The 21,337-nt window shown below is 52.5% G+C and overlaps 1 protein-coding gene across 5 annotated transcripts; it reads left to right on the top strand.

Moving 5' to 3' along the window:
• The first annotated feature begins 2,926 nt into the window (after positions 1–2,926).
• Positions 2,927–19,621, top strand: MFSD13A (major facilitator superfamily domain containing 13A). Of its 5 annotated transcripts, XM_032179130.2 has the most exons (11): positions 2,941–2,979; positions 8,143–8,248; positions 10,925–11,014; positions 11,128–11,370; positions 12,171–12,253; positions 12,841–13,293; positions 13,449–13,572; positions 15,030–15,126; positions 15,745–15,916; positions 15,994–16,187; positions 17,909–19,621. In XM_032179130.2, exons 4-11 carry the CDS (start codon positions 11,203–11,205, stop codon positions 18,169–18,171), a joined length of 1,554 nt encoding a protein of 517 aa, XP_032035021.1. In that variant the 5' UTR covers positions 2,941–2,979; positions 8,143–8,248; positions 10,925–11,014; positions 11,128–11,202; the 3' UTR covers positions 18,172–19,621. The 5 variants fall into 5 exon arrangements, with proteins under 5 accessions (XP_032035024.1, XP_032035021.1, XP_032035029.1 ...); XM_032179133.2 differs by lacking the exon at positions 8,143–8,248 and having other exon boundaries at positions 2,927–2,979; XM_032179124.2 differs by lacking the exon at positions 2,941–2,979 and having other exon boundaries at positions 7,060–8,248.
• The last annotated feature ends 1,716 nt before the right edge of the window (positions 19,622–21,337 follow it).

Below are 21,337 nucleotides of genomic sequence, written 5' to 3'. Positions count from 1 at the left end.
AAAAAAAAAAAAAAAAGTTTGAGCGAGTATATGAGTATTAAAGATGGAAACTTGGGACACCCCCCCCTTTTCCTTTAGAGGCCCTGGGAGAAAGTGCCGCAGTGAAGGGGACTGAGGAGGAATTATTAGGTAGGAAGAGAACATAGCAGAAACTAGATCAGAGAGGTGGGAAGTAAAGGGAGGAGAGAATTTCAAAGACAGAGAGTGCATAATGTATCTGTCTCATGGTCTGGGGACTCCAGTATGGCTCAAGGAGTTAGGGAGGTGATAATGGCCTCTAGTTCATTGCATTTCCCCTCCCAGTTAGCTCTGTGATTGGCAACGAGAAAGAGAAATCAGAGAGAATCACAAGGCCCTGTCCTGATGCTGACATAAAAGGTAACTGGCTACGTTGTCTTTATAATCAGAGGGTTGAGGGGCCTCAGAGTGTAACTGTGGGGCATTAAGTGCAACATGAGAGACCAAAGTTCTTTTCTTTTTTTCTTTTTTCTGTTTTTCTTTTTTTTTTTTTTTTGAGCCGGAGTCTCACTCTGTCGCTAGGTTGGAGTGCAGTAGTGCGATCTTGGCTCACTGCAAATTCCCATTCCCTGGATCAAGCAGTTCTCCTCCCTCAGCCTCCCGAGTAGCTGGGATTACAGGCACATGCCACCACGCCCAGCTAATTTTTGTATTTTAGTAGAGATGGGGTTTTACTATGTTGGCCAGGATGGTCTCGATCTCCTGACCTCATGATCTGACCACCTCAGCCTCCCAAAGTGCTGGGATTACAGGCGTGAGCCACCGTGCCTGGCCGTGAGGGACCAAAGGTCTTTTCTCCTGGGTCACATCCAGCTCTGGCCCCTGCCAGCCCTCCCCATTTCCATTTCCCCACTGGACACCCAGGGAGGGCTAAGTAAAGACTCGGGTTTGCTTTGAAATAAAAGCACATGCTGGCCACAGATAGAAAGGCAGAGAGACTCCTTTAGCAAATGTATGGAGATCCCAGTGTGCTGGACTCCAGGCTGAATGCTGGGTTTTCTGTTCTCACAGCCAGGAAAGCACAGATAGAGGTAAGAGGTGAGGAGAGGGACAAAATGATCACCTGTCTTCTCATGAGGTTTTCTGGATCAGGAGGAGTTTCGGCAATTGTCTTAAGTCTAGAAGAGAGATGGGTGTATGTGTGTGTGTGCGTGTATGTGTGGTTTGGGGTGACATGGGAGGTGTGAAGGGTGTCTGAAAGAGAGGGATTGGGAAGGAGGGAAATGAGACAGGGTAGTGGGAGATGGATTCTAGGGGCAAGGTTCATGGCGTCCTTGGGGGCTCCCCAGGAACTGGTTGAATAAGCTCTAGCCCCTGGACACTAGGCGTCTACATTGGACCATTTGCTGTGGTTGTTAGGAGGAGGAGGACAATATTCCTGTTGCAGGGAGTTAGCTGACAACCATCAGTGAAGGTCATAAGGATGAGCAGTTCACAAAGCTCCTACACCCTTGTTTCTCATTTAATGTCTGAAAGATCCCTGTAAAGCATAAAACAGGCTCACAAAAGAAGGGTCCCAGCCAGGTGCAGTGACTCACGCTTATCATTCCAGCACTTTGGGAGGCTGAAGCGGGAGGGTCCCTTGAACCCAGGAGTTCAAGACCAGCCTGGGTAACATAGTGAGACTCCATCTCTACAAATAATTCTAGAAATTAGCCAGGCATGGTGGAGTGAGCTGGTGGTCCCAGCAACTTGGGAGGCTGAGGTGAGAGGATCATCTGAGCCAGGGAGGTGGAGGTTAAGTGAGCTGAGATCATGCCACTACTGCACTCTAGCCTGAGCAGCAGAGCAAGACCCTGTTTCAAATGATGATAATAATAATAATAATAATAATAATAATAATAATAATAAAGGAGTCCCTTAGCAAAGAAGTGGTGGAGCTAGGGGTTGAGTTCCAGGTCCCCCATAAGGCAAAGGCCACAGGCTCTTTGCCCTGTGTCCCAAGGTAGGGGAACCAGGCAGAGCTGGAATGTGTGCTGTTTGTTTGCCCAAAAACCTATCCAGGCTTACAGGCCAATTGGGAGAAAACATAAAACATCCTCCACAGCCTACATTGAGCAAAACAAAACTTGATTTTGTGCAGGTGTGGGAAGAGGAAAGACTCCTGTTGTGGGAGTCAGGATAGCGGGTTCCACCTCGACTGGGCCCTTGCTGTTTGCGTGTCATTGAATCTCTCTGAACCGCAGTTTCTTCACGTATAAAATGTGGATAAAAGCGCCTACCTCCTAGGAATGATGTGAGGACTCAACAAGAGAATGCACGTGTTGTTCTGAATGTAGTACAGGGCACATAGCAAGCACTCAGTACTCCTTATGTTTTATTATTACCGTTATTAATACAAAGAGGTTGTGCTGCATGGTTGCTCATTCAGGCCATGGTGGCTATTCCCCACCTTCAGCCCTAGCTCCTGTGGCTAGAGCCCTGGTGCCCACAGCTCAACCTGGACCTGTCCACCCTTGAAGGGCTCATGATTCAGCATCAGGGAGTCCCAGATCGAGCCGCTGCCACCTCCAAGTCGGCTGCAGCTGTGCATCTGCTCAGACCACAAGACTCAATGGAGGATGCTGGACCTCTCTTTGTTCTCCCAACGAGTACTAGGCAAGGAGGGAAGGAAGGTGAGCGCTTAGAAAAAAACGTGTTGGTTTGAACTTAAATGATATTAAGCTATCGTGGAGGTAAAGGAGAGGGGTTGAGCTGGTCGGGAATCGAGGCAACCTGACCCTATTTGCCAGTGTCTACTTTTAATTTTAGTTGTTAAGGGCAAGCGCCCGTGACAAACATGGCGGCGGCAGCCTCAGGCGCGGTCACCTGCCGGAGCTGCGGTCCCGGGGCCGCGCGGAGCCAATCGCTGGGCGGGGGCGGAGGGAGAGGCTGGAGAAGCCCTAGAAGCGGGCGCAGGCGCACTGGCTCGCACCTGGCTCCCGCCAGCAGTGGGATTAGGCTTCGCCGGCTACGATTGCGGTGAGACGCTGGCCAGAGGCCGGGGCTCGCGGGCAGGAGCGGGCTGGGCTGGGGCCGATCTGGCACAAACGACAGACCCGAGGGGGAGGGGAATGCTTTGCGCTCTGGGAGTCATGGGGGCTATCTGCGGGGGTCTTCGGGGTGATCATATTGTGGACTGGGAGAGTTCTGTGGTCCGGGCGGAAGAAGCGGGGTTCAAGGGGGCAAGGGTGGAATCCTCGCAGAAAGCCTCTCCGGGGGTCTGGAGGAAAGGGATGCAGTGGGTCAGATAGCTCCCTGGTGGTCTGGGATCGAGGGATGCACTGGTCAGGCTGGGATCCGTTCCATTAGCATAAAGGCATTTAACCCTGGTGGCACTTGGGGAGCTTTAAAAAAACACCGATGCTGGGCCCACCCGAAGAGATTCCGATTTAACTGTTCTGGGTGAGGCCTGGGCCTCGGTATTACTGCACAGCTCCTCAGGTGATTTTAACGTGCAGGCGGTGGGGAGCAGCCCTACACGTGTTTCAGCACCAGCTATTGAATGAAGAGCTCCTTGGGCTGATCCCAAACTCCTCAGTGGCTTGGGAGGGGTGGGTGGTCCTGAGGTGAAGCTGTCACCTCTTCAGGGACCTGTGGGGGAGGGAGAGGGAGAAGGTCCCCATCTCAACAAGTTGAAAGCTCATTTCCAGCCGGAGGAGGAGGATGGGCCCCCACCCCCCAACCCTGGTGCTAGACCCTGCTGTGCTAAACCCTGCTAGACCCGGCAGGAAGACAAGACCCCGAGAGTGAAACAGGAAACACAGCAGACAATTCAGAGGTCAGCTGCCTGTTGAGAAAAGGGCACATATTATACCTTTCATGTTCATTTGTTCATTTGGTATTCCTGAGGACAGGCAGAGAATGGAATTGTTTTCTCTGCTTCACAGATGTAGGAACAGACTCAGATAGTAAGTTAATGTTCACACCTGACCCAGGGCTCCTGACTCCAAATTATGCCTCTTCGTAGCTTTTACCTCTGCACTAATGTCTCTTGTACAGTCTGATGCCCCTCACTCCAGGGGCCCAGTTCGACATTCTTGGTTTCCGCTACTAAATTCATCAACCTCCCCCACCCACCATAGATTGGTTCAGAAATCAGGGAGATGCTGCTGCTTCCATCCCTTTCTAGTCTTTACCTCCCAGGGGCCTGACAGGGTGAAGGGGAAGAGTTTTGGCACCTGCTAGAGGGCTTCTTCCAAACAGATCTGATTCTGTCACTTCCCCACCCCAGCGCCCCACCTGTTGTCCTCAGCATAGAATCTTGTACAAGGTTTACAAAACCCTTCCTGATGTGGCCCCTTTCTCCCTCGCTGCTCTGAGCTCTCTTCCCAGATTGTTTCTGTGTCTCTTAGCACAGTGCTGTGCACCCGGCGAAAGCTTAGTAAATGTTCCTCTGTTATGATCACTATTCTTTGTACCTGCTGCCTTGCTTTAGTGTCTTACTCAGAGAGGCACATCAAGCCTCCCAGGCTGCCCCTTCTCTCCGACTCCCACAGTTAAGCAGAACACAGAGCTAGGAGGGGCACAGTGGGGTCTGAGGATGACAGTTTTCCCATGACTGCTGCTGCTGTTCCCTAGGGCTGAGGATATTCATATTGACCTTTTAGGGGCCAATCAACCCAGCAGGGATTGACTGAGCCCGCTGAAGGAGCCTGGTGGAGGCAAAGGGCAGGGATTAAGGGCGGGACTAACCCAGCCCTGCTTTTTTTTTTTTTTTTTTAGAGACAGTCTCACTCTGTCCTCCAGGCTGCTGGAGTGCAGTGGCGCGATCTCGGCTCAGGCTCACTGCAAGCTCCGCCTCCTGGGTTCACGCTATTCTCCTGCCTCAGCCTCCCGAGTAAGCTGGTACAATAGGCGTGCCCGCCACCATGCCTGGCTAATTTTTGTATTTTTAGTAGAGGTTTCACCGTGTTAGCCAGGATGATCTCGATCTCCTGACCTCGTGATTCGCCCGCGTCGGCCTCCCAAAGGGCTGGGATTACAGGCGGGAGCCACCGCGCCCGGTATCAGCCCTGCTTTTAAGAAGCCTGTGGGCTGGAGGAGGGGAAGGGAGGCATTTGGATGCCTGATAAGGGGGAAAACGGGAGAGAACAACTGATTGGGTGTGCTTGGGAAAGCCGTGACAGTGGATGAGCAGGATTTGATAAGATGGGGGTAGGATGTGGGGGGATGATGAAGTGAGAAAGCTGTTGTTTTAGTCAAAACCTGTTTTGAATCTTGACTCCAGCACCTACTAGCTTTGTAACTTGGGCCTGTCTGTTATTTAATCTTCAGAGCCTTGGTTTCTTCATGTACAAAACGTGAATGCAGATAGTAACAGAGCTGTAAGAGGTCTGATGATGGATATAGAAGCCAAGCATACCCTGTATGGCAGAGGAATAGTATATAGTTATCCTAGGGTATCTTAGCTGACAGGAACAGCATGAACAAAAGTGTGGAGGTGGCGTTTAAAAAGGAATTTGATGGATGGCAGACAAGAGAGGCTAGGATATTCCGGGTGGCAAAAAGCGTAAAGCTTGGGTGCTGGAAAGACAATTTCAATCATGGATTTGGCAGAAAGGTCAATGATTTTTATTTTTGATTGATGTTGCCCCAGCTGGTCTCTAACTTCTGGCCCCAAGTGATACTTCTGTCTTGGCCTTCCAAAGTGCTAAAATTACAGGCATGAGCCACCACGCCCCACCTAGTGACTGATCTTTTTTTTTTTTTTTTTTTGAGACGGAGTCTTGCTCTATCGCCCAGGCTGGAGTGCAGTGCCGCGATCTCGGCTCACTGCAAGCTCCGCCTCCCGGGTTCACGCCATTCTCCTGCCTCAGCCTCCAAGTAGCTGGGACTACAGGTGCCCGCCCCTGCGCCCGGCTAATTTTTTTTGTATTTTTAGTAGAGATGAGGTTTCACCATGTTAGCCAGGATGGTCTCGATCTCCTGACCTCGTGATCCACCCGCCTCAGCCTCCCAAAGTGCTGGGATTACAGGTGTGAGCCACCGCACCCGGCTGTGACTGATCTTTAAAGATCATGAAACCACACGGTGGCTCTCGCCTGTGAGTCAGCACTTCAGGAGGCCAAGGCGGGCGGATCACTTGAGGTCAGGAGTTCAAGACCAGCCTGGCCAACGTGGCGAAACCCCGTCTGTACAAAAAATACAAAAATTAGCCAGGCATGGTGGCACACGCCTGTGATCCCAACTATTTGAGAGGCTGAGGCAGGAAAATTTCTTTTTTTTTTTTTTTTTTTGAGACAGAGTCTTGCTGTCGCCCAGGCTGGAGTGCAGTGGTGCGATCTCGGCTCACTGCAGGCTCCGCCCCCTGGGGTTCACACCATTCTCCTGCCTCAGCCTCCCGAGTAGCTGGGGCTACAGGCGTCCGCCACCTAGCCCAGCTAATTTTTTGTATTTTTAGTAGAGACGGGGTTTCACCGTGTTAGCCAGGATGGTCTCGATCTCCTGACCTCGTCATCTGCCCGCCTCGGCCTCCCAAAGTGCTGGGATTACAGGCGTGAGCCACCACGCCCGGCCTTGGGAAAATTTCTTGAACCTGGGAGGCGGAGGTTGCAGTGAGCCAAGATCCCACCACTGCACTCTAGCCTGGGCGACAGAGTGAGACTCTGTCTCAAAAAAAAAAAAAAAAAAAAATCATGAAACCAAACTTCAAAGAAATAGAAAGAAAATGGCTACTGTGGGCCGGGTGCAGTGGCTCATGCCTGTAATCCCAGCAGTTTGGGAGGCCGAGGTGGGCGGATCACGAGGTCAGGAGTTCAAGACTAACCTGACCAACATGGTGAAACCCTGTCTCTACTAAAAATACAAAAATTAGCTGGGCGTGGTGGCACATGCCTGTAATCCCAGCTACTCAGGTGGCTGAAGCAGGAGAATTGCTTGAACCTGGGAGGCAGAAGTTGCAGTAAGCCGAGATTGTGCCACTGCACTCCAGCCTGGGCAACAGATCGAGACTCTGTCTTAAAAAAAGAAAAAGAAAAAGAAAAAGAAAATGGCTACTGTGGGCCAGGCATAGTGGCTCACACCTGTAATCCCAACACTTTGGGAGGCTGAGGCAGGCAGATCACTTGAGGTCAGGAGTTCGAGACCAGCCTGGCCAATATGGTGAAACCCCAGTTCTACGAAAAATACAAAAATTAGGCCGGGTGTGGAGGCTCATGGCTGTAATCCCAGTACTTTGGGAGGCCGAGGCAGGCAGATCACGAGGTCAGGAGTTCGAGACCAGCTTGACCAATATGGTGAAACCCCCGTCTCTACTAAATATACAAAAAAAATTTTGCCGAGTGCGGTGGCGGGCGCCTGTAATCCCAGCTACTCAGGAGGCTGAGGCAGGAGAATGGCTTGAACCCAGGAGGCAGAGGTTGCAGTGAGCCTAGATTGTGCCACTGCACTCCAGCCTGGGCAACAGAGCAAGACTCCATCTCTATAAAAAGAAAAAAAAATTAGCTGGGTATGGTGGCAGGTGCCTGTAATCCCAGCTACTGAGGAGACTGAGGAAGGAGAATCGCTGGAACCCGGGAGGTGGAGGTTGCAGTGAGCTGAGATTGAGCCATTGCACTCCAGCCTGGGCAACGGAGCGAGACTCCATCTTAAAAAAAGAAATAGCTGCTGTGTATTGAGGGTCTTCCATGTAGCAGGCACTTGGCTTTAAATTCCTTTTGCATTTCAGCCCACAGCCATCTAAGAGGTTGACATTAACATCCCCACTTTGTGGGCGAGGAGTCTGAGGCTCAGGGAGAGGGAGTGGCTGGCTCAAGGCCACCAGCTGGGACCATGAGGAGGGGTCTTGGAAGGTGCCAGGGAGGTGGGTGGAGTTGGTTGCAGGTTACAGGATTTCTCACCAGCTTATGCAAGGAGGCTGGTGTGGGCTCCAAGCTGTTCTTCCCTGGGAGAGGTGGGGCTGCTGTTCTCTGCTGGGGCGGATTGAGGGTGGGGAGGGCAAGTGGGGGAAGGCTGTCTCCTGATGGAGGAGTGGAATCTGGGAGAGAAACCATTAAAAGAGTAACCCTGCACACTCCTGCCTTAGCTTCCTCTCCAGGGTGGCTGTTTTCCTGGACAAGTTGCAGTTGGCACAGGTCTACAGGGGGCCAGGGGCAGTTTGTCTTTGGCATTCTCAAACATTGTATGTGTTCCTGCTCCTTGCAGGCCCCCATCTTCTGACATTTCCTCGTGTGACCCATCTTTTCAAATTCCCTTACCTGAGGAAGGAGCCCAATTACAAGGATATTCCCCTGCTCCTACCCTGATCTAGGTGAGCCCAATAAAAAGCTAGTTTCTGAGCATCTTCTGTGTGACAGCACAGTGCTCTGTGCTTCCTGGACATTTGTTTAATCCTTTCTATACCGCTGTAAAGATAGGCATTATTGGCCGGGCGCGGTGGCTCACACCTGTAATCCCAGCACTTTGGGAGGCTGAGGTGGGTAGATCACCTGAGGTCAGGAGTTCAAGACCAGCCTGGGCAACATGGTGAAACCCCCATCTCTACTAAAAATACAAAAATTAGCCGGGCATGGTGGCAGGTGCTTGTAATCCCAGCTACTCAGGAGGCTGAGGTGAGAGAATTGCTTGAACCTGGGAGGCGGAGGTTGCAGTGAGCCAAGATTGCGCCATTACACTCCAGCCTGGGCAACAGAGCAAGACTCCACCTCAAAAAAAAAAAATAATAAGCATTATTACCCCATTTTATAGATGAGGAAACTCCAGGCCAGAAGGGTTGAATTGCCTGAGGTTACACTCTTAGTAGGAAGTACAGTTGGGATTTGAACCCAGGCCCTGCTGATGGCAGAAGTCATACCTGTTCCATCTCATTAACCTTTGAGGTTTTCTTCTACGCAGTGTGGGTGCAGGGAGGTGGCTGGGGGAGGCTGGGGACCTTGTGTTCAGGGCTCACCTTCTCCAGCAACAAGGACAAATCACTGGGCATCTGGGTAGGCATGGGGAGCCTTCACTCCATCTTGACAAAGGCAGGAGAGTTCTGAAAGCCCTGGAGGAATTGGAGTAAGTGACCCTGCTAAGGATAGTAACAGAGGTGGACATTGTGCTTTATAGCCCCAAGCACCTTTAGAGGGCATCTCATTTAATTCCCATCTCATCCCTGTGTGGCGGGCATGGGGCCTCTCCATTTTAGGGAAGGGCTGAGAGGTTGGATAGTAATGATATGTAAAGCTTTAATGCTCACCATTTAAAAAAATTTATTTGTATTTCTTTTTGAGGTAGAGTCTCGCTCTGTTGCCCAGGCTGGAGTGCAGTGGCGTGATCTGGGCTCACTGTAACCTCCACCTCTGGGGTTCAAGCGATTCTCCTGCCTCAGTTCCCGAGTAGCTGGGATTACAGGCGCCCGCCACCATGCCGGCTGATTTTTGTATTTTTAGTAGAGACGGGGTTTTGCCATGTTGGCCAGACTGGTCTCAAATTCTTGGCCTCAAGTGATCTGCCCACCTTGGCCTCCCAAAGTGCTGGGATTACAGGTGTGAGGCACTCCGCCCAGCCCCATATGTCTTTTTAACATATGTTACTCAGAAAAGCAGTGTCGAGGGCATGTAGGGTGATGGATGTGTTCATTATCTTGTTTGTGGTTATGATTTCACAAGTACATGCATATGGTAAAGCTTATCAGCTTGCATGCTTTGAAAACTGTGCAGTTTAGTGTTTGTCAATTAGACTTGAATAAAGCTTTGAGGAAAAAAAGAAATGCATTTTCTTCAGGGGGTTCAAGGGCCTCAGGGAAAGGCCATCCTCCTGCCTTGGGACAAGATAGGATCACTGTGGCCCACAGGGGTGGTGGTGGGGACTTGCAGGCTTAGAGTGCTTCTTCTTTTTTTCTTTTTGAGACTGAGTTTCGCTCTTGGTGCCGAGGCTAGTGTGCACTGGTGCAATCTTGGCTCACTGCAGCCTTTACCTCCCGGGTTCAAGCAATTCTCCTCCCTCAGCCTCCCTAGTAGCTGGGATTACAGGCATGTGCCACCACACCCGGCTAATTTTTTGTATTTTTAGTAGAGATGAGGTTTCACCGTGTTGGCCAGGCTGGTCTCGAACTCCTGACCTCAGGTGATCCACCCACCTCGGCCTCCCAAAGTGCTGGGATTACAGGCGTGAGCCCCGGCACCTGGCTGGGTCTCAGGGTTTTTATAAGCACAGGATGGGGGCGTGGCTTGGGCCGGGGTGGTCTTGGGAAATGCAACATTTGGGCAGGAAAAAAAAAAATGCCTGTCCTCACCTAGGTCGGGCCCAAGGGTGGAGCCCTAGCCAGGGACCATGCCCTCCTCTACCCAGTACTTCCCTTCCCTGCTTCCATATCATTTAAAGGGACCACGTCCTTCCGTTTCTGGCACTTCCCTTCCCGTCTTCCTCATTAATACCAACAGTGAGTGCTTTCTGTGAGTTACGTTGTTTAATCCTTATGATTTGCAAAATAGGCATAACAATCTCCTTTACCTTTTGCAGAAGAGGAAGCTAAGGCCTGGGTTGGGTAACTGCCTGACGTTTTACTGTAAGTGCATTGTGTGCCCAAGCTCAGGGTTGTCCCGTCTAGACCATTAAAGTCACACAGTGCAATTTAAGAAGACACTGAGGCCGGGAGCAGTGGCTCACGCCTGTAATCCCAGCACTTTGGGAGGCCGAGGTGGGTGGATCACAAGGTCAGGAGATCGAGACCATCCTGGTGAAACCCCGTCTCTACTAAAAATATAAAAAATTTGCTGGGCGTGGTGGCGGGTGCCTGTGGTCCCAGCTACTTGGGAGGCTGAGGCAGGAGAATGGCGTGAATCTGGGAGGTGGAGCTTACAGTGAGCGGAGATAGCGCTACTGCACTCCAGCCTGGGCGACAGAGCGAGACTCCGTCTCAAAAAAAAAAAAAGACGTCGAGCATCCAGCCCTGGCACGCGACCTGGCTCAGCACTTGCTGGGTGTCTGCCGTCTCTTCCCACAGGCTCTCTGTTTCCTCGAGTCACTCCCAGATTAGTGGTGTCTAGCTCAGCACTGTTTCCATTGTGCTTCATTCATAATTCCCAGCGCTGTTGTAAGTACAAACTCTCTCCTGTTGGAAATGAGTTTTTAAATGATTCAGAGGTCTGGGGGTTAAGAGCAGAGCTGGCTCTGATCCCTGTTGCTCACTGGTTCCTTATTCCCCAGGGATGAGGATGGCAAGACCGCCTGTGGCCATGAGCCCTCCCTGGTGCTCCTGGGGCTAAGGCTGGGGCTGCAGCCATGGGGCTGGGTCGGCCCCAGGCCTGGTTGCTGGGTCTGCCCACGGCTGTGGTCTATGGCTCCCTGGCTCTGTTCACCACCATCCTGCACAATGTCTTCCTGCTCTACTATGTGGACACCTTTGTCTCAGTGTACAAGATCAACAAAATGGCCTTCTGGGTTGGAGAGGTAGGGCCAGCGCTGGGTGGCCAACATGGAGGAGGGGGTGGGGTGGAGACTAGAGGCTGCCCAGACTGCTGGGCAGATTGCAGGTGCCAGGTCCCACCCAGTCAGAGGCATGGGCAGTCCAGGTTGTTCACCAGGACTCATCAAGAAAAGCTGTGGAGGCCTTGATGACTCCTCCTCGGTGGGGACTAGACTGGCTTTCCTGGCCACTGTCTTACATAGTTGCTGTTCTGTGTACTCATATATATAATAGGTTCACATATATGAATTTATCAGCTGCATACATTTACCAGCTGGGCCCTGGATGGGTGGCAGTTTGAATGGGGCAGTGGTTTGACTGGCAGAGTAGGTTTTTTGTTTTTTTTTTGAGATGGAGTTTCACTTTTGTCTCACAGGCTGGAGTGCAATGGCACAATCTCAGCTCACTGCAACCTCTGCCTTCCTGGTTCAAGTGATTCTCCTGTCTCAACCTCATGAGTAGATGGGATTACAAGCGCCCACCACCATGCCCGGCTAATTTTTGTATTTTTAGTAGAGACGGGGTTTCGCCATGTTGCCAGGCTGGTCTCAAACTCCTGACCTCAGGTGATCCACCCGCCTTGGCTTCCCAAAGTGCTGGGATTACAGGTGTGAGCCACCGCGCCCGGCCAGAGTGGGTTTTAGCAGAGGAACTGACATGAGCAAAGGTTTGCAGGTAGGAAAGCTGGGGCCATCTTTGAGGGGTGGTGAGCAGGCTGGGGTGGGAGGAGCCCTGGAGAGGAGGCTGTCTAGAGCCCACCTGCCTGTCTCCCCTCTGCCTGCAGACGGTGTTTCTCCTCTGGAACAGCCTCAATGACCCCCTCTTCGGTTGGCTCAGTGACCGGCAGTTCCTCAGCTCCCAGCCCCGGTTGGTGTATTGGGAATAGCTCGTAATTGGTTCAGTCCCACTCTACTGCTACCCAGGAGGGAGGACCCCTGCCTGTGTTTGGGGTGGGGAAGGAAGGGGAGACTATTTCAGTGTTGCCCATGCCTCTTCCCTTACTGGGGTCCAGGGTGCTCTGTTTGGTTGGAGAGGTGGCCTTGGACGTACACTTGCCTGGCTCGGCAGGGGAAGAGATCTACCCTGGCTTGGCTTGGCTGGCCCCTCTGGACTGTGGACTGCAAACACCCTCTGCTGCTTCTGGAAGATTCCTTTGACCCATCCCTGCTTGAGCCCATCATCACCCCCAACCTTGAGAAGTGGGCATCCCATACCCTTTGGCCATCAGCCTGACAGGCTAATAAGGGGGTGGAAATTGGGGCAGAGGAGGGAATGTACCCGCTGGTGAGTTGTGCTTCCTAAATTGCAGACTGGGGACTTAGGGGACAGTGGGACCACCCTGTTGTGAGTCCCACACCCTGGGCCTCCATCCTTCCCCTGATGCCTGGGCAAGGGGAACTTTAGCCTGCCAAGTCTGACAGGGCATCTCCCAACAACTCTCCTTTCCCCAGCAGGTCAGGCGCTGGGCTGTCCTCAAAGGCCGTGGTGCTGGCCCGGGTGCAGGCCCTGGGCTGGCATGGGCCGCTGCTGGCGCTGTCGTTCCTGGCGTTCTGGGTGCCCTGGGCCCCAGCTGGCCTGCAGTTCTTGCTGTGCCTGTGCCTCTATGATGGCTTCCTGACACTCGTGGACCTGCACCACCACGCCTTGCTGGCCGACCTGGCCCTCTCAGCCCACGACCGCACCCACCTCAACTTCTACTGCTCCCTCTTCAGCGCGGCCGGCTCCCTCTCTGTCTTTGCATCCTATGCCTTTTGGAACAAGGAGGATTTCTCCTCCTTCCGCGCTTTCTGCGTGACACTGGCTGTTAGCTCTGGGCTGGGCTTTCTGGGGGCCACACAGCTGCTGAGGCGGCGGGTTGAGGTGGCCCGAAAGGACCCAGGGTGCTCAGGCCTGGCTGTGAATAGCGGGTGAGTGGCCAGACCCGGCTCTTCAGGTCCTCACCAGCAACCTTCTAAGTCTGATTTCGGTGCTGGGTCCCCGGCTGATGGGGGCTGCCCTGGGATGTGTTGGGGGATAACTCTGGCCAGCCCCAGGCAGTTCTCCACTCCCTTCTGCCCCATAGCCTGTGTGGAGAGGAGCTGCTTGTGGGCAGTGAGGAGGCAGACAGCATCACCTTGGGCCAGTATCTCCGGCAGCTGGCACGCCATCGGAACTTCCTGTGGTTCGTGAGCATGGACCTGGTGCAGGTATGGGGAGCAGCTCCCGGCCCCTTTACAGCTGGGCTGGACTTCACTCAAGGGGACAGACTCCTTAAGAGCTGGGAATTCGGCCAGGCATGGTGGCTCATGCCTGTAGTCCCAGCACTTTGGGAGGCTGAGGTGGGTGGATCACTTGAGGACAGGAGTTCGAGACCAGCCTGGCTAACATGGTGAAACCCCATAAAAATACAAAAATTAGCTGGGCATGGTGTAATTCCAGCATATCTATAATTCCAGCTACTTGGGAGGCTGAGGCAGGAGAATCACTTGAATCCGGAAGGCGGAGGTTGCAGTGAGCTAAGATGGCACCACTGTACTCCAGTCTGGGCAACAGAGTGAGACTCCTTCTCAAAGAAAAAAAAAAAAAGAACTGGGAACTGAGTTCTGGGCCACCCAGGAGGTCTGCTGGGCAATTCGATGGCAGGAATGGAGGTTGAGTAGTCAGGAGGCCTGGATTCTAGCTCCCTCTGAGCTTTTCCCTCCTTATATGATCTTAGGCAGGTCTCAGGCTCTCTGGGTAGCCCTGTCCTCTCCTGTAAAGTGAGGATATGAGACAGAGATGCCCCCTTTGGGGACCCTCTAACAATCTTTTTAAGACACCAAGCGCTGCCAGATGCGGTGGCTCATGCCTGTAATCCCAGCACTTTGGGATACCAAGGTGGAAAGACCGCTTGAGCCCAGGAGTTCGAGGCTGCAGTGAGTTATGATTGCACCACTGCACTCCAGCCTGGGTGGCAGAGAAAGCCTCCATCTCTAAAAAAAGAAGAGCCAAGTGCTGTACCTAAAACATGTAGTATATAAACTAGCTGAACTTAGAAATAAACTGTTTTCATGTTATGAAATTAGTTTCACTAATGTGTTTTCTTTTTTTTTTTTTTTTTCTTCTCACTTTGTTGCCCAGGCTGGAGTGTAGTGGCATGATCTAGGCTCACTGCAACCTCTGCCTCCTGGGTTCAAATGATTCTCCCACCTCAGCTTCCTGGGTAGCTGGGATTATAGGCATGCAACACAACACCCGACTAATTTTTTATATTTTTAGTAGAGACGGGGTTTCGCCATGTTGGCCAGGCTGATCTCAAACTCCTGGCCTTAAGTGATCTGCCTGCCTTGGCCTCCCAAAGTGCTAAGGTGCTAGGATTACAAGTGTAAGCCCCTGTGCCCAGCCTCACTAATGTGTTTTCAATTAAAAAGAAAAAGCTTTTAATTGCTCCAATACTATTTTGCCATGGCTTCTAACTTTTTAGCAAAGTTAGATAGCACCAGGAATGTGGTTTTAGGTTGTGTTCTGGCATGTTCTGTGTTTAGGGACATGGGGAAAAAGGCCTGCTTTCGCTCTTGCTGCTCTGAGGATGGGGGGTGGGGGGGGGTGTGCTCCCCTGTTGGCTTCTGGCCTTGTCAGCTCCCCTCCCCCTGGAAGCCTTCTCACTGTCCCTGTTGGGTTGCAGGTCTTCCACTGCCACTTCAACAGCAACTTCTTCCCTCTCTTCCTGGAGCATCTGTTGTCCGACCATATCTCCCTTTCCACAGGCTCCATCCTGTTGGGTGAGTGGGGGCCTTGGGTGCTTCATGCAGGCTGGAAGGAGAGAGACCTGTATTTTTAGTAGAGATGGGGTTTCACCGTATTAGCCGGGATGGTCTCCATTTCCCGACCCTGTGATCCACCTGCCTCTGCCTCCCAAAGTACTGGGATTACAGGTGTGAGCCACTGCGCCCAGCCAGGGACAATCTTTTTAAGACACCAAGTGCTGCCGGGTGCAGTGGGCAGGGGGGGCAGGGTGTGGTGGGGGTTGGGGGGGCGGAGGCTGTGCTGGTGTTGGTCCTCTTGGAGATGGTGGCAACCTGAGGGTGTGCAGTGGCTGGTTAACACAGAGGAGTATCATCTGATGGGCCTGGGTGTGAGTCTTGACTCTGTGCTCATCTGGTGGGCAGCCTCGAGTGGGTTAGTTCATCTTTTTGGGCCTCTCTTTCTCACCCGTAAAGTGGGGATGATAATAGTACTCACCTTAAGGGGCTGTGAGGATGAACTAAGACAGTGAAGCTCTTAGCACAGAGCCCAGTGCATCGCTAGTGTACAGGAATGCAGTCGGCCGTGAAGTTGATGGCGCTCACTGGCACTGCAGCAGTGCCCTTGACAAGGTGGCGCCCCGTCTCCCTCCCCAGGCCTCTCCTATGTCGCTCCCCATCTCAACAACCTCTACTTCCTGTCTCTGTGCCGGCGCTGGGGCGTCTACGCGGTGGTGCGGGGGCTCTTCCTGCTCAAGCTAGGCCTTAGCCTGCTCATGTTGTTGGCCGGCCCGGACCACCTCAGCCTGCTGTGCCTCTTCATTGCCAGGTATGCCCCTGCCCACGCTCCCCACAACACCTCCATCCCACGCCTTCATTCCTGCCTGCTCTCTCCCTCTACTGCAGCAACCGCGTCTTCACTGAGGGCACCTGTAAGCTGCTGACCTTGGTGGTCACTGACCTGGTAGACGAGGACCTGGTGCTGAACCACCGCAAGCAGGCAGCCTCGGCACTCCTCTTTGGCATGGTTGCCCTGGTTACCAAGCCAGGCCAGACCTTTGCCCCGCTGCTGGGCACCTGGCTGCTCTGTTTCTACACAGGTGAGGGCCTGGTGGCAGGCAAGGGCTCTTAAGGCTCCAGGGGGCACAGCTTACCTGGCACACTGGCTGGCAAGCCTGGACTCTGGGTCCAGTGAGGGAAGGTGGCAACTGGCGTCCCCTCAACATGGCTAGAGTCACTGGGTCACCGATTCTGCCATGCTTTTTTAGTTCATTCATTTATTCATTCATTCAACAAATATGTACGGAATCCCTTCTCTGCAGGTCCTGCTCTGGGTGCCAGGGAGCTAACCATGAATAAGACAGACAAGGTCTTTGCCACCACGGAGCTTGTATTCTAGTCAGGGGTGGGGTGGGGTTGGCAATAAACAGCCAAACAAGACATTATCAGGCAGTGATAGTGTTATGGTGAAATTAGGGTGATGTGGGACGGCATAACCAAGAAGCTATGTAGTGTCATCAGGGAAGGTCTCTCCGAGAAGGTGCCCCTCAGAATGTGAGCTGAGTGGCAAGGATATGTCTAGAAAAGGTCTCAGTGAATCGCAGGCAGAGGGAACAGCAGGCGCAAAGGCCCAGGGTGTCAGGGGTGATTAGGAGATGTGGCTGGAAAAGTGAAGAGGACTTTGTTGATCAGGGCAGTGTTGGAAGCAAGCTGTTGGGAGGGTTTCATTTTTATTTATTTATTTATTTATTTATTTATTTTTTGAGATAGGGTCTCCCTGTCACCCAGGCTGGAGTGCAGTGGCACGATCTTGGCTCACTGCAGCCTCGACCTCCCAGGTTCAAGTGAGCCTGCCACCTCAGCCTCCCAAGTAGTTGGGACCACAGGCGTATGCCACCATGCCTGGGTAACTTTTTGTATTTTATGTAGAGATAGGGTTTTGCCAGGTTGCCCAGGCTGGTCTCAAACTCCTGAGCTCAGGTGATCCACCCACCTCGGCCTCCCAAAGTGCTGGGATTACAGGCATGAGCCACCACGCCCGGCCAGGGAGGGTTTTAAACAGGGAAGTGACATGGTGTGATTGACTTTTTAATAAAATTCACTCTGGGCTGGGTGAGGTGGCTCACACCTGTAATCCCAGCACTTTGGGAGGCTGAGGAGGGCAGATCACCTGAGGTCAGGAGTTTGAAACCAGCTTGGTCAACATATAGCGAAACCCCCATCTCTACTAAAAAATACAAAAATTAGCTGGGTGTGGTGGCGCATGCCTGTAGTCCCAGCTATTTGGGAAGCTGAGGCAGGAGAATCGCTTGAACCTGGGAGGCGGAGGTTGCAGTGAGCGGAGATCATGCTACTTCACTCCAGCCTAGGCGACAGAGCGAGACTCCATCTCTCAAAAAAAAAAAAAAGTTCACTCTGGCTGCCATATGGACAGCAGATCATAGGGAGGCCAGAATGGGGACAGCAGGGAGATCTTTGGGAGACTGTGGCAGAGGCCATGGAGACTTGGGCCAGGGTGGTGGCAGGTGGGATACATTTTGGAGTTGGGGGGAGATGAAGGATTGGGTGTTGGGGAGTGATGGCGTGAAACAAACCAGGGAACTGAGGAGGACTTTGAGGTTTTGGGCCTGAGTTATTGGGTAGGTGGTGGTGCCCGTCACTGAGATGGGAAGAATAGGAGAGGAGCGGGTTTGGAGGAATCAGGAGTTGTGGTCTGGACATGTCCATGTGGTGTCTGAGATGTTACACCATGGACTTGGAGGGCACGAAGGCTTGGAGGGCAATGGGCTGACCATGGTCTTTCTGTGCTCTCTTGTCCTAGGTCATGACCTCTTCCAGCAGTCCCTCATAACCCCTGTGGGGAGTGCCTATCCCTGGCCAGAGCCCCCAGCTCCGGCCCCTGCACAGGCCCCGATGCTCCGCCAGGGCTGCTTCTACCTGCTGGTGCTGGTGCCCATCACCTGTGCTCTGCTGCAGCTCTTCACCTGGTCCCAGTTCACGCTGCATGGGAGACGCCTGCACATGGTCAAGGCCCAGCGCCAGAACCTGTCACAGGCCCAAACCCTGGATGTTAAGATGGTGTGAGAACTGTGGCAAGGTCACCCCTCTGAGGACGCTGCTGGCAGCCTGGGGGAGGAGCCAGTTTTTTTTTTTTTTTTTTTTTTAAGGATTTCATAGTTGGTTTTTTTTTTTGAGATGTTGCCCAAAAAAATGGATCTGTTGCTCAGGCTGGAGTGCAGTGGTGCAATCTAGGCTCACCGAAACCGCCACCCGGGTTCAAGCAATTCTCCTGCCTCAGCCTCCCGAGTAGCTGGGATTACAGGAGCGTGCCACCATGCCTGGCTTCTTTTTGTATTTTTAGTAGAGACAAGGTTTCATCACGTTGGCCAGGCTAGTCTCAAACCCCTGACCTTAGGTGATCAGCCCGCCTCAGCCTCCCAGAGTGCTGGGATTACAGGCATGAGCCACTGTGGCCAGCCTAATTTTTGTATTATTTAGTAGAGACAGGGTTTCACCACGTTGGCCAGGCTGGTCTCGAACTCCTGACCTCAAGTGATCTGCCTGCCTTGGTCTCCCAAAGTGCTGGGAATACAGGCGTGAGCCACCCCACTCGGCCAGGAGCTAGTTTTACCAGCATCCTGCTCCACTGCCTTCCTCTAGTGCAGCCTGGAAAACATGGCAGCAGGGAGCTCCTGGGGCTGAGCCAGGAGCATCACTGTGGTCAAAATCTCTGCTTAGCTGTCTGGCTCAGCTTGGGCAAAGGCTGGGCCATGTGTGCTCAGGGACGTGTTTCTCTTGTAAGGCAGGAGGATAGAAGAGGACCAAGAAGGGAGGGGGCTGCCCTGTGGTGCACACGGGCCTGCCATGGGGCGTGGGAGCCCATCCCGCTGCCTGGCTGGAGCTGGCTGCTGTGGTGGGCTCAGGAACCACTTCTAATACCGCAACTGCTCCCTTTTGCCCAGTCAGGGAAAGCTGACTGTTAAGTCCCACTTCCCCCTCAGTCCACCCTTCTAGTGGTTTCTCTGAGAGGTTTCTCTGCTTCAGCTGTGCTTGAAGTGGCATGCCTCCTCTGCTGCAGGGCTCCCCCACCCCCACACGGCCTCTAAAGATGTTTATTTCCTTACAGACTGATTAAAGTCGGCCATTCTTTTTCCTCAAGTCTGTGCTGTGTGAGTGAGTGGTGGGTTGCTGGGGTTGAGAACTAGGATTCCTTACTGACTAGAAAAAGCCCCCGAGAGCATTTTTCTGAATAAGAGTGGTAGGTAGGCCGGGCGCAGTGGCTTACGCCTGTAATCCCAGCACTTTGGGAAGCCAAGGTGGGTGGATCACCTGAGGTCTTGAGTTTGAGACCAGCCTGAGCCAACATGGCAAAACCCCATCTCTACTAAAAATACAAAAATTAGCCAGGTGTGGTGGTGTGTGCCTGTAATCCCAGCTACTCGGGAGGCTGGGGCAGGAGAATTGCTTGAACCCAGGAGGAGGAGGTTGCATTGATCGCACCACTGCATGCACTCCAACTTGGGCGACAGAATGAGACTCCATCTCAAAAAAAAAAAAAAAAAAAAAATAGTGGTGGGTTACCAAGGTGCCAGGGAGAAAAACATAGATTGGTAACTGCATAGGCACTCGGGCCCAAAATGACCGTTAGGCCTCCGTGCATTTCCCATGTATCACTGCTGGACATGGTAGTCAAAGAGAGAGGAGCCTCTTTTAGGCCCGAGGTTCTCAGCCTTGGGGTCCCCTGGGGAACTTAAAAAATACTGACATCTGAATTCCATTCCTTGGGATTCTGACTTAATGTGTCTGGGGAGTAGGATTTTGAACATCTCTGTAGGTGATTTCATCATGCAGCTGGCGCTGAAAACCATGACTGTCAGCCACCATTTCTCAACCTTGGCACTAGAGATATTTGGGGCCAGATTGTTCTCTGTTGTAGAAGTTTAGCACCCCCAACACACACCAGTTGTGACAAATATATCTCCAGGCATTGCCAGATGTGTCCTGGGAGGCAAAATTGGTTCCAATTGGGAACCACTGCTCTAGGTCAATGTTTTTTTACAGGCTGCATGGTGATTAAAAATGTAGGCTGTAGGTTCTACGGCCTGGGTTTACATTCTGGATTAAGAAAGGCCAGCGCTGGGCACGGTGGCTCACACTTGTAATCCCAGCACTTTGGGAGGCCGAGGCAGGTAGATCACCTGAGGTCAGAAGTTCGAGACCAGCCTGGCCAACATGGTCAAACCCCATCTCTATTAAAAATATGAAAATTAGCTGGGCACGGTGGCAGGCACCTGTAATCCCAGCTACTTGGGAGGCTGAGGCAGGAGAATTGCTTGAACTCAGGAGGCAGAGGTTGCAGTGAGCGGAGATTGAGATCGTGCCTCTGTACTCTAGCCTGGTGACAAAGTGAGACATGATCTCAAAAAAAAAAAAGGCAGAACTGGGAAATTGCTTAATCTTTCTGTGGCTCCAAATCCTTATCTGTAAAATGGACAACAAAAGCACATATATTTTGTAAGGTTATTGGGAAGATTAAATAGTTACCATTTGGCAAAGACCTGGCAATTTTCCTCCCAAGTGCAGGTTTTAAATGGAGAAGTGATTAATCAGGATATCTGAGCATGGGCCCTGGAAACTGCACTGTAATAAGCTCCTAGCCTTCTTTTTTTTTTTTTTGAGACAGTCTTACTCTGTCGCTCAGGCTGGTGTGATCTCGGCTCACTGCAACCTCTACTGCCCGGGTTCAAGCGATTCTCCTGCCTCAGCCTCCTGAGTAGCTGGGATTACAGGCGCCTGCCACCGCGCCCAGCTAATTTTTGTAGTTTTTAGTAGAGACGGGATCTCACCATCTTGGCCAGACTGGTCTTGAACTCCTGACCTCGTGATCCACTTGCCTTGGCCTCCCAAAGTGCTGGGATTACAGGCATGGCGTGAGCCACCGTGCCCGGCCAAGCTCCTGGCCTTCTTATTCACTTGACGGTTTTGAGAATCTTTGATTTCAGCGATGTTGAGAGCTGCTCCTGTCATCTGGAGTTGAGTCTTACCCATGGGCTAGAGTGTACACAGGAGTGGGACCTTCTGTTCTTGAACTTAGGCTGTGGTGTGATCACCCTTTTCTCTGCATCCACCTGACAGGCTGGGACTTGGGCTATGCCCTGGACAAGGCTGGCTGGTGCAATGGTGCCCTCTAGAGGATGGATCAGGCCCAGTCACCACCTCAGATTCAGGGCCTGCTGCTCTTCCTCTTCCC

The sequence above is a fragment of the Hylobates moloch genome, unplaced genomic scaffold, assembly GCF_009828535.3.
Source record: "Hylobates moloch isolate HMO894 unplaced genomic scaffold, HMol_V3 SCAFFOLD_3, whole genome shotgun sequence".
In the NCBI taxonomy this organism is placed as follows: Eukaryota; Metazoa; Chordata; class Mammalia; order Primates; family Hylobatidae; genus Hylobates; species Hylobates moloch.
Note: the sequence above shows the minus strand (reverse complement) of the source record. Positions and strands in the feature narration are given on the sequence as shown.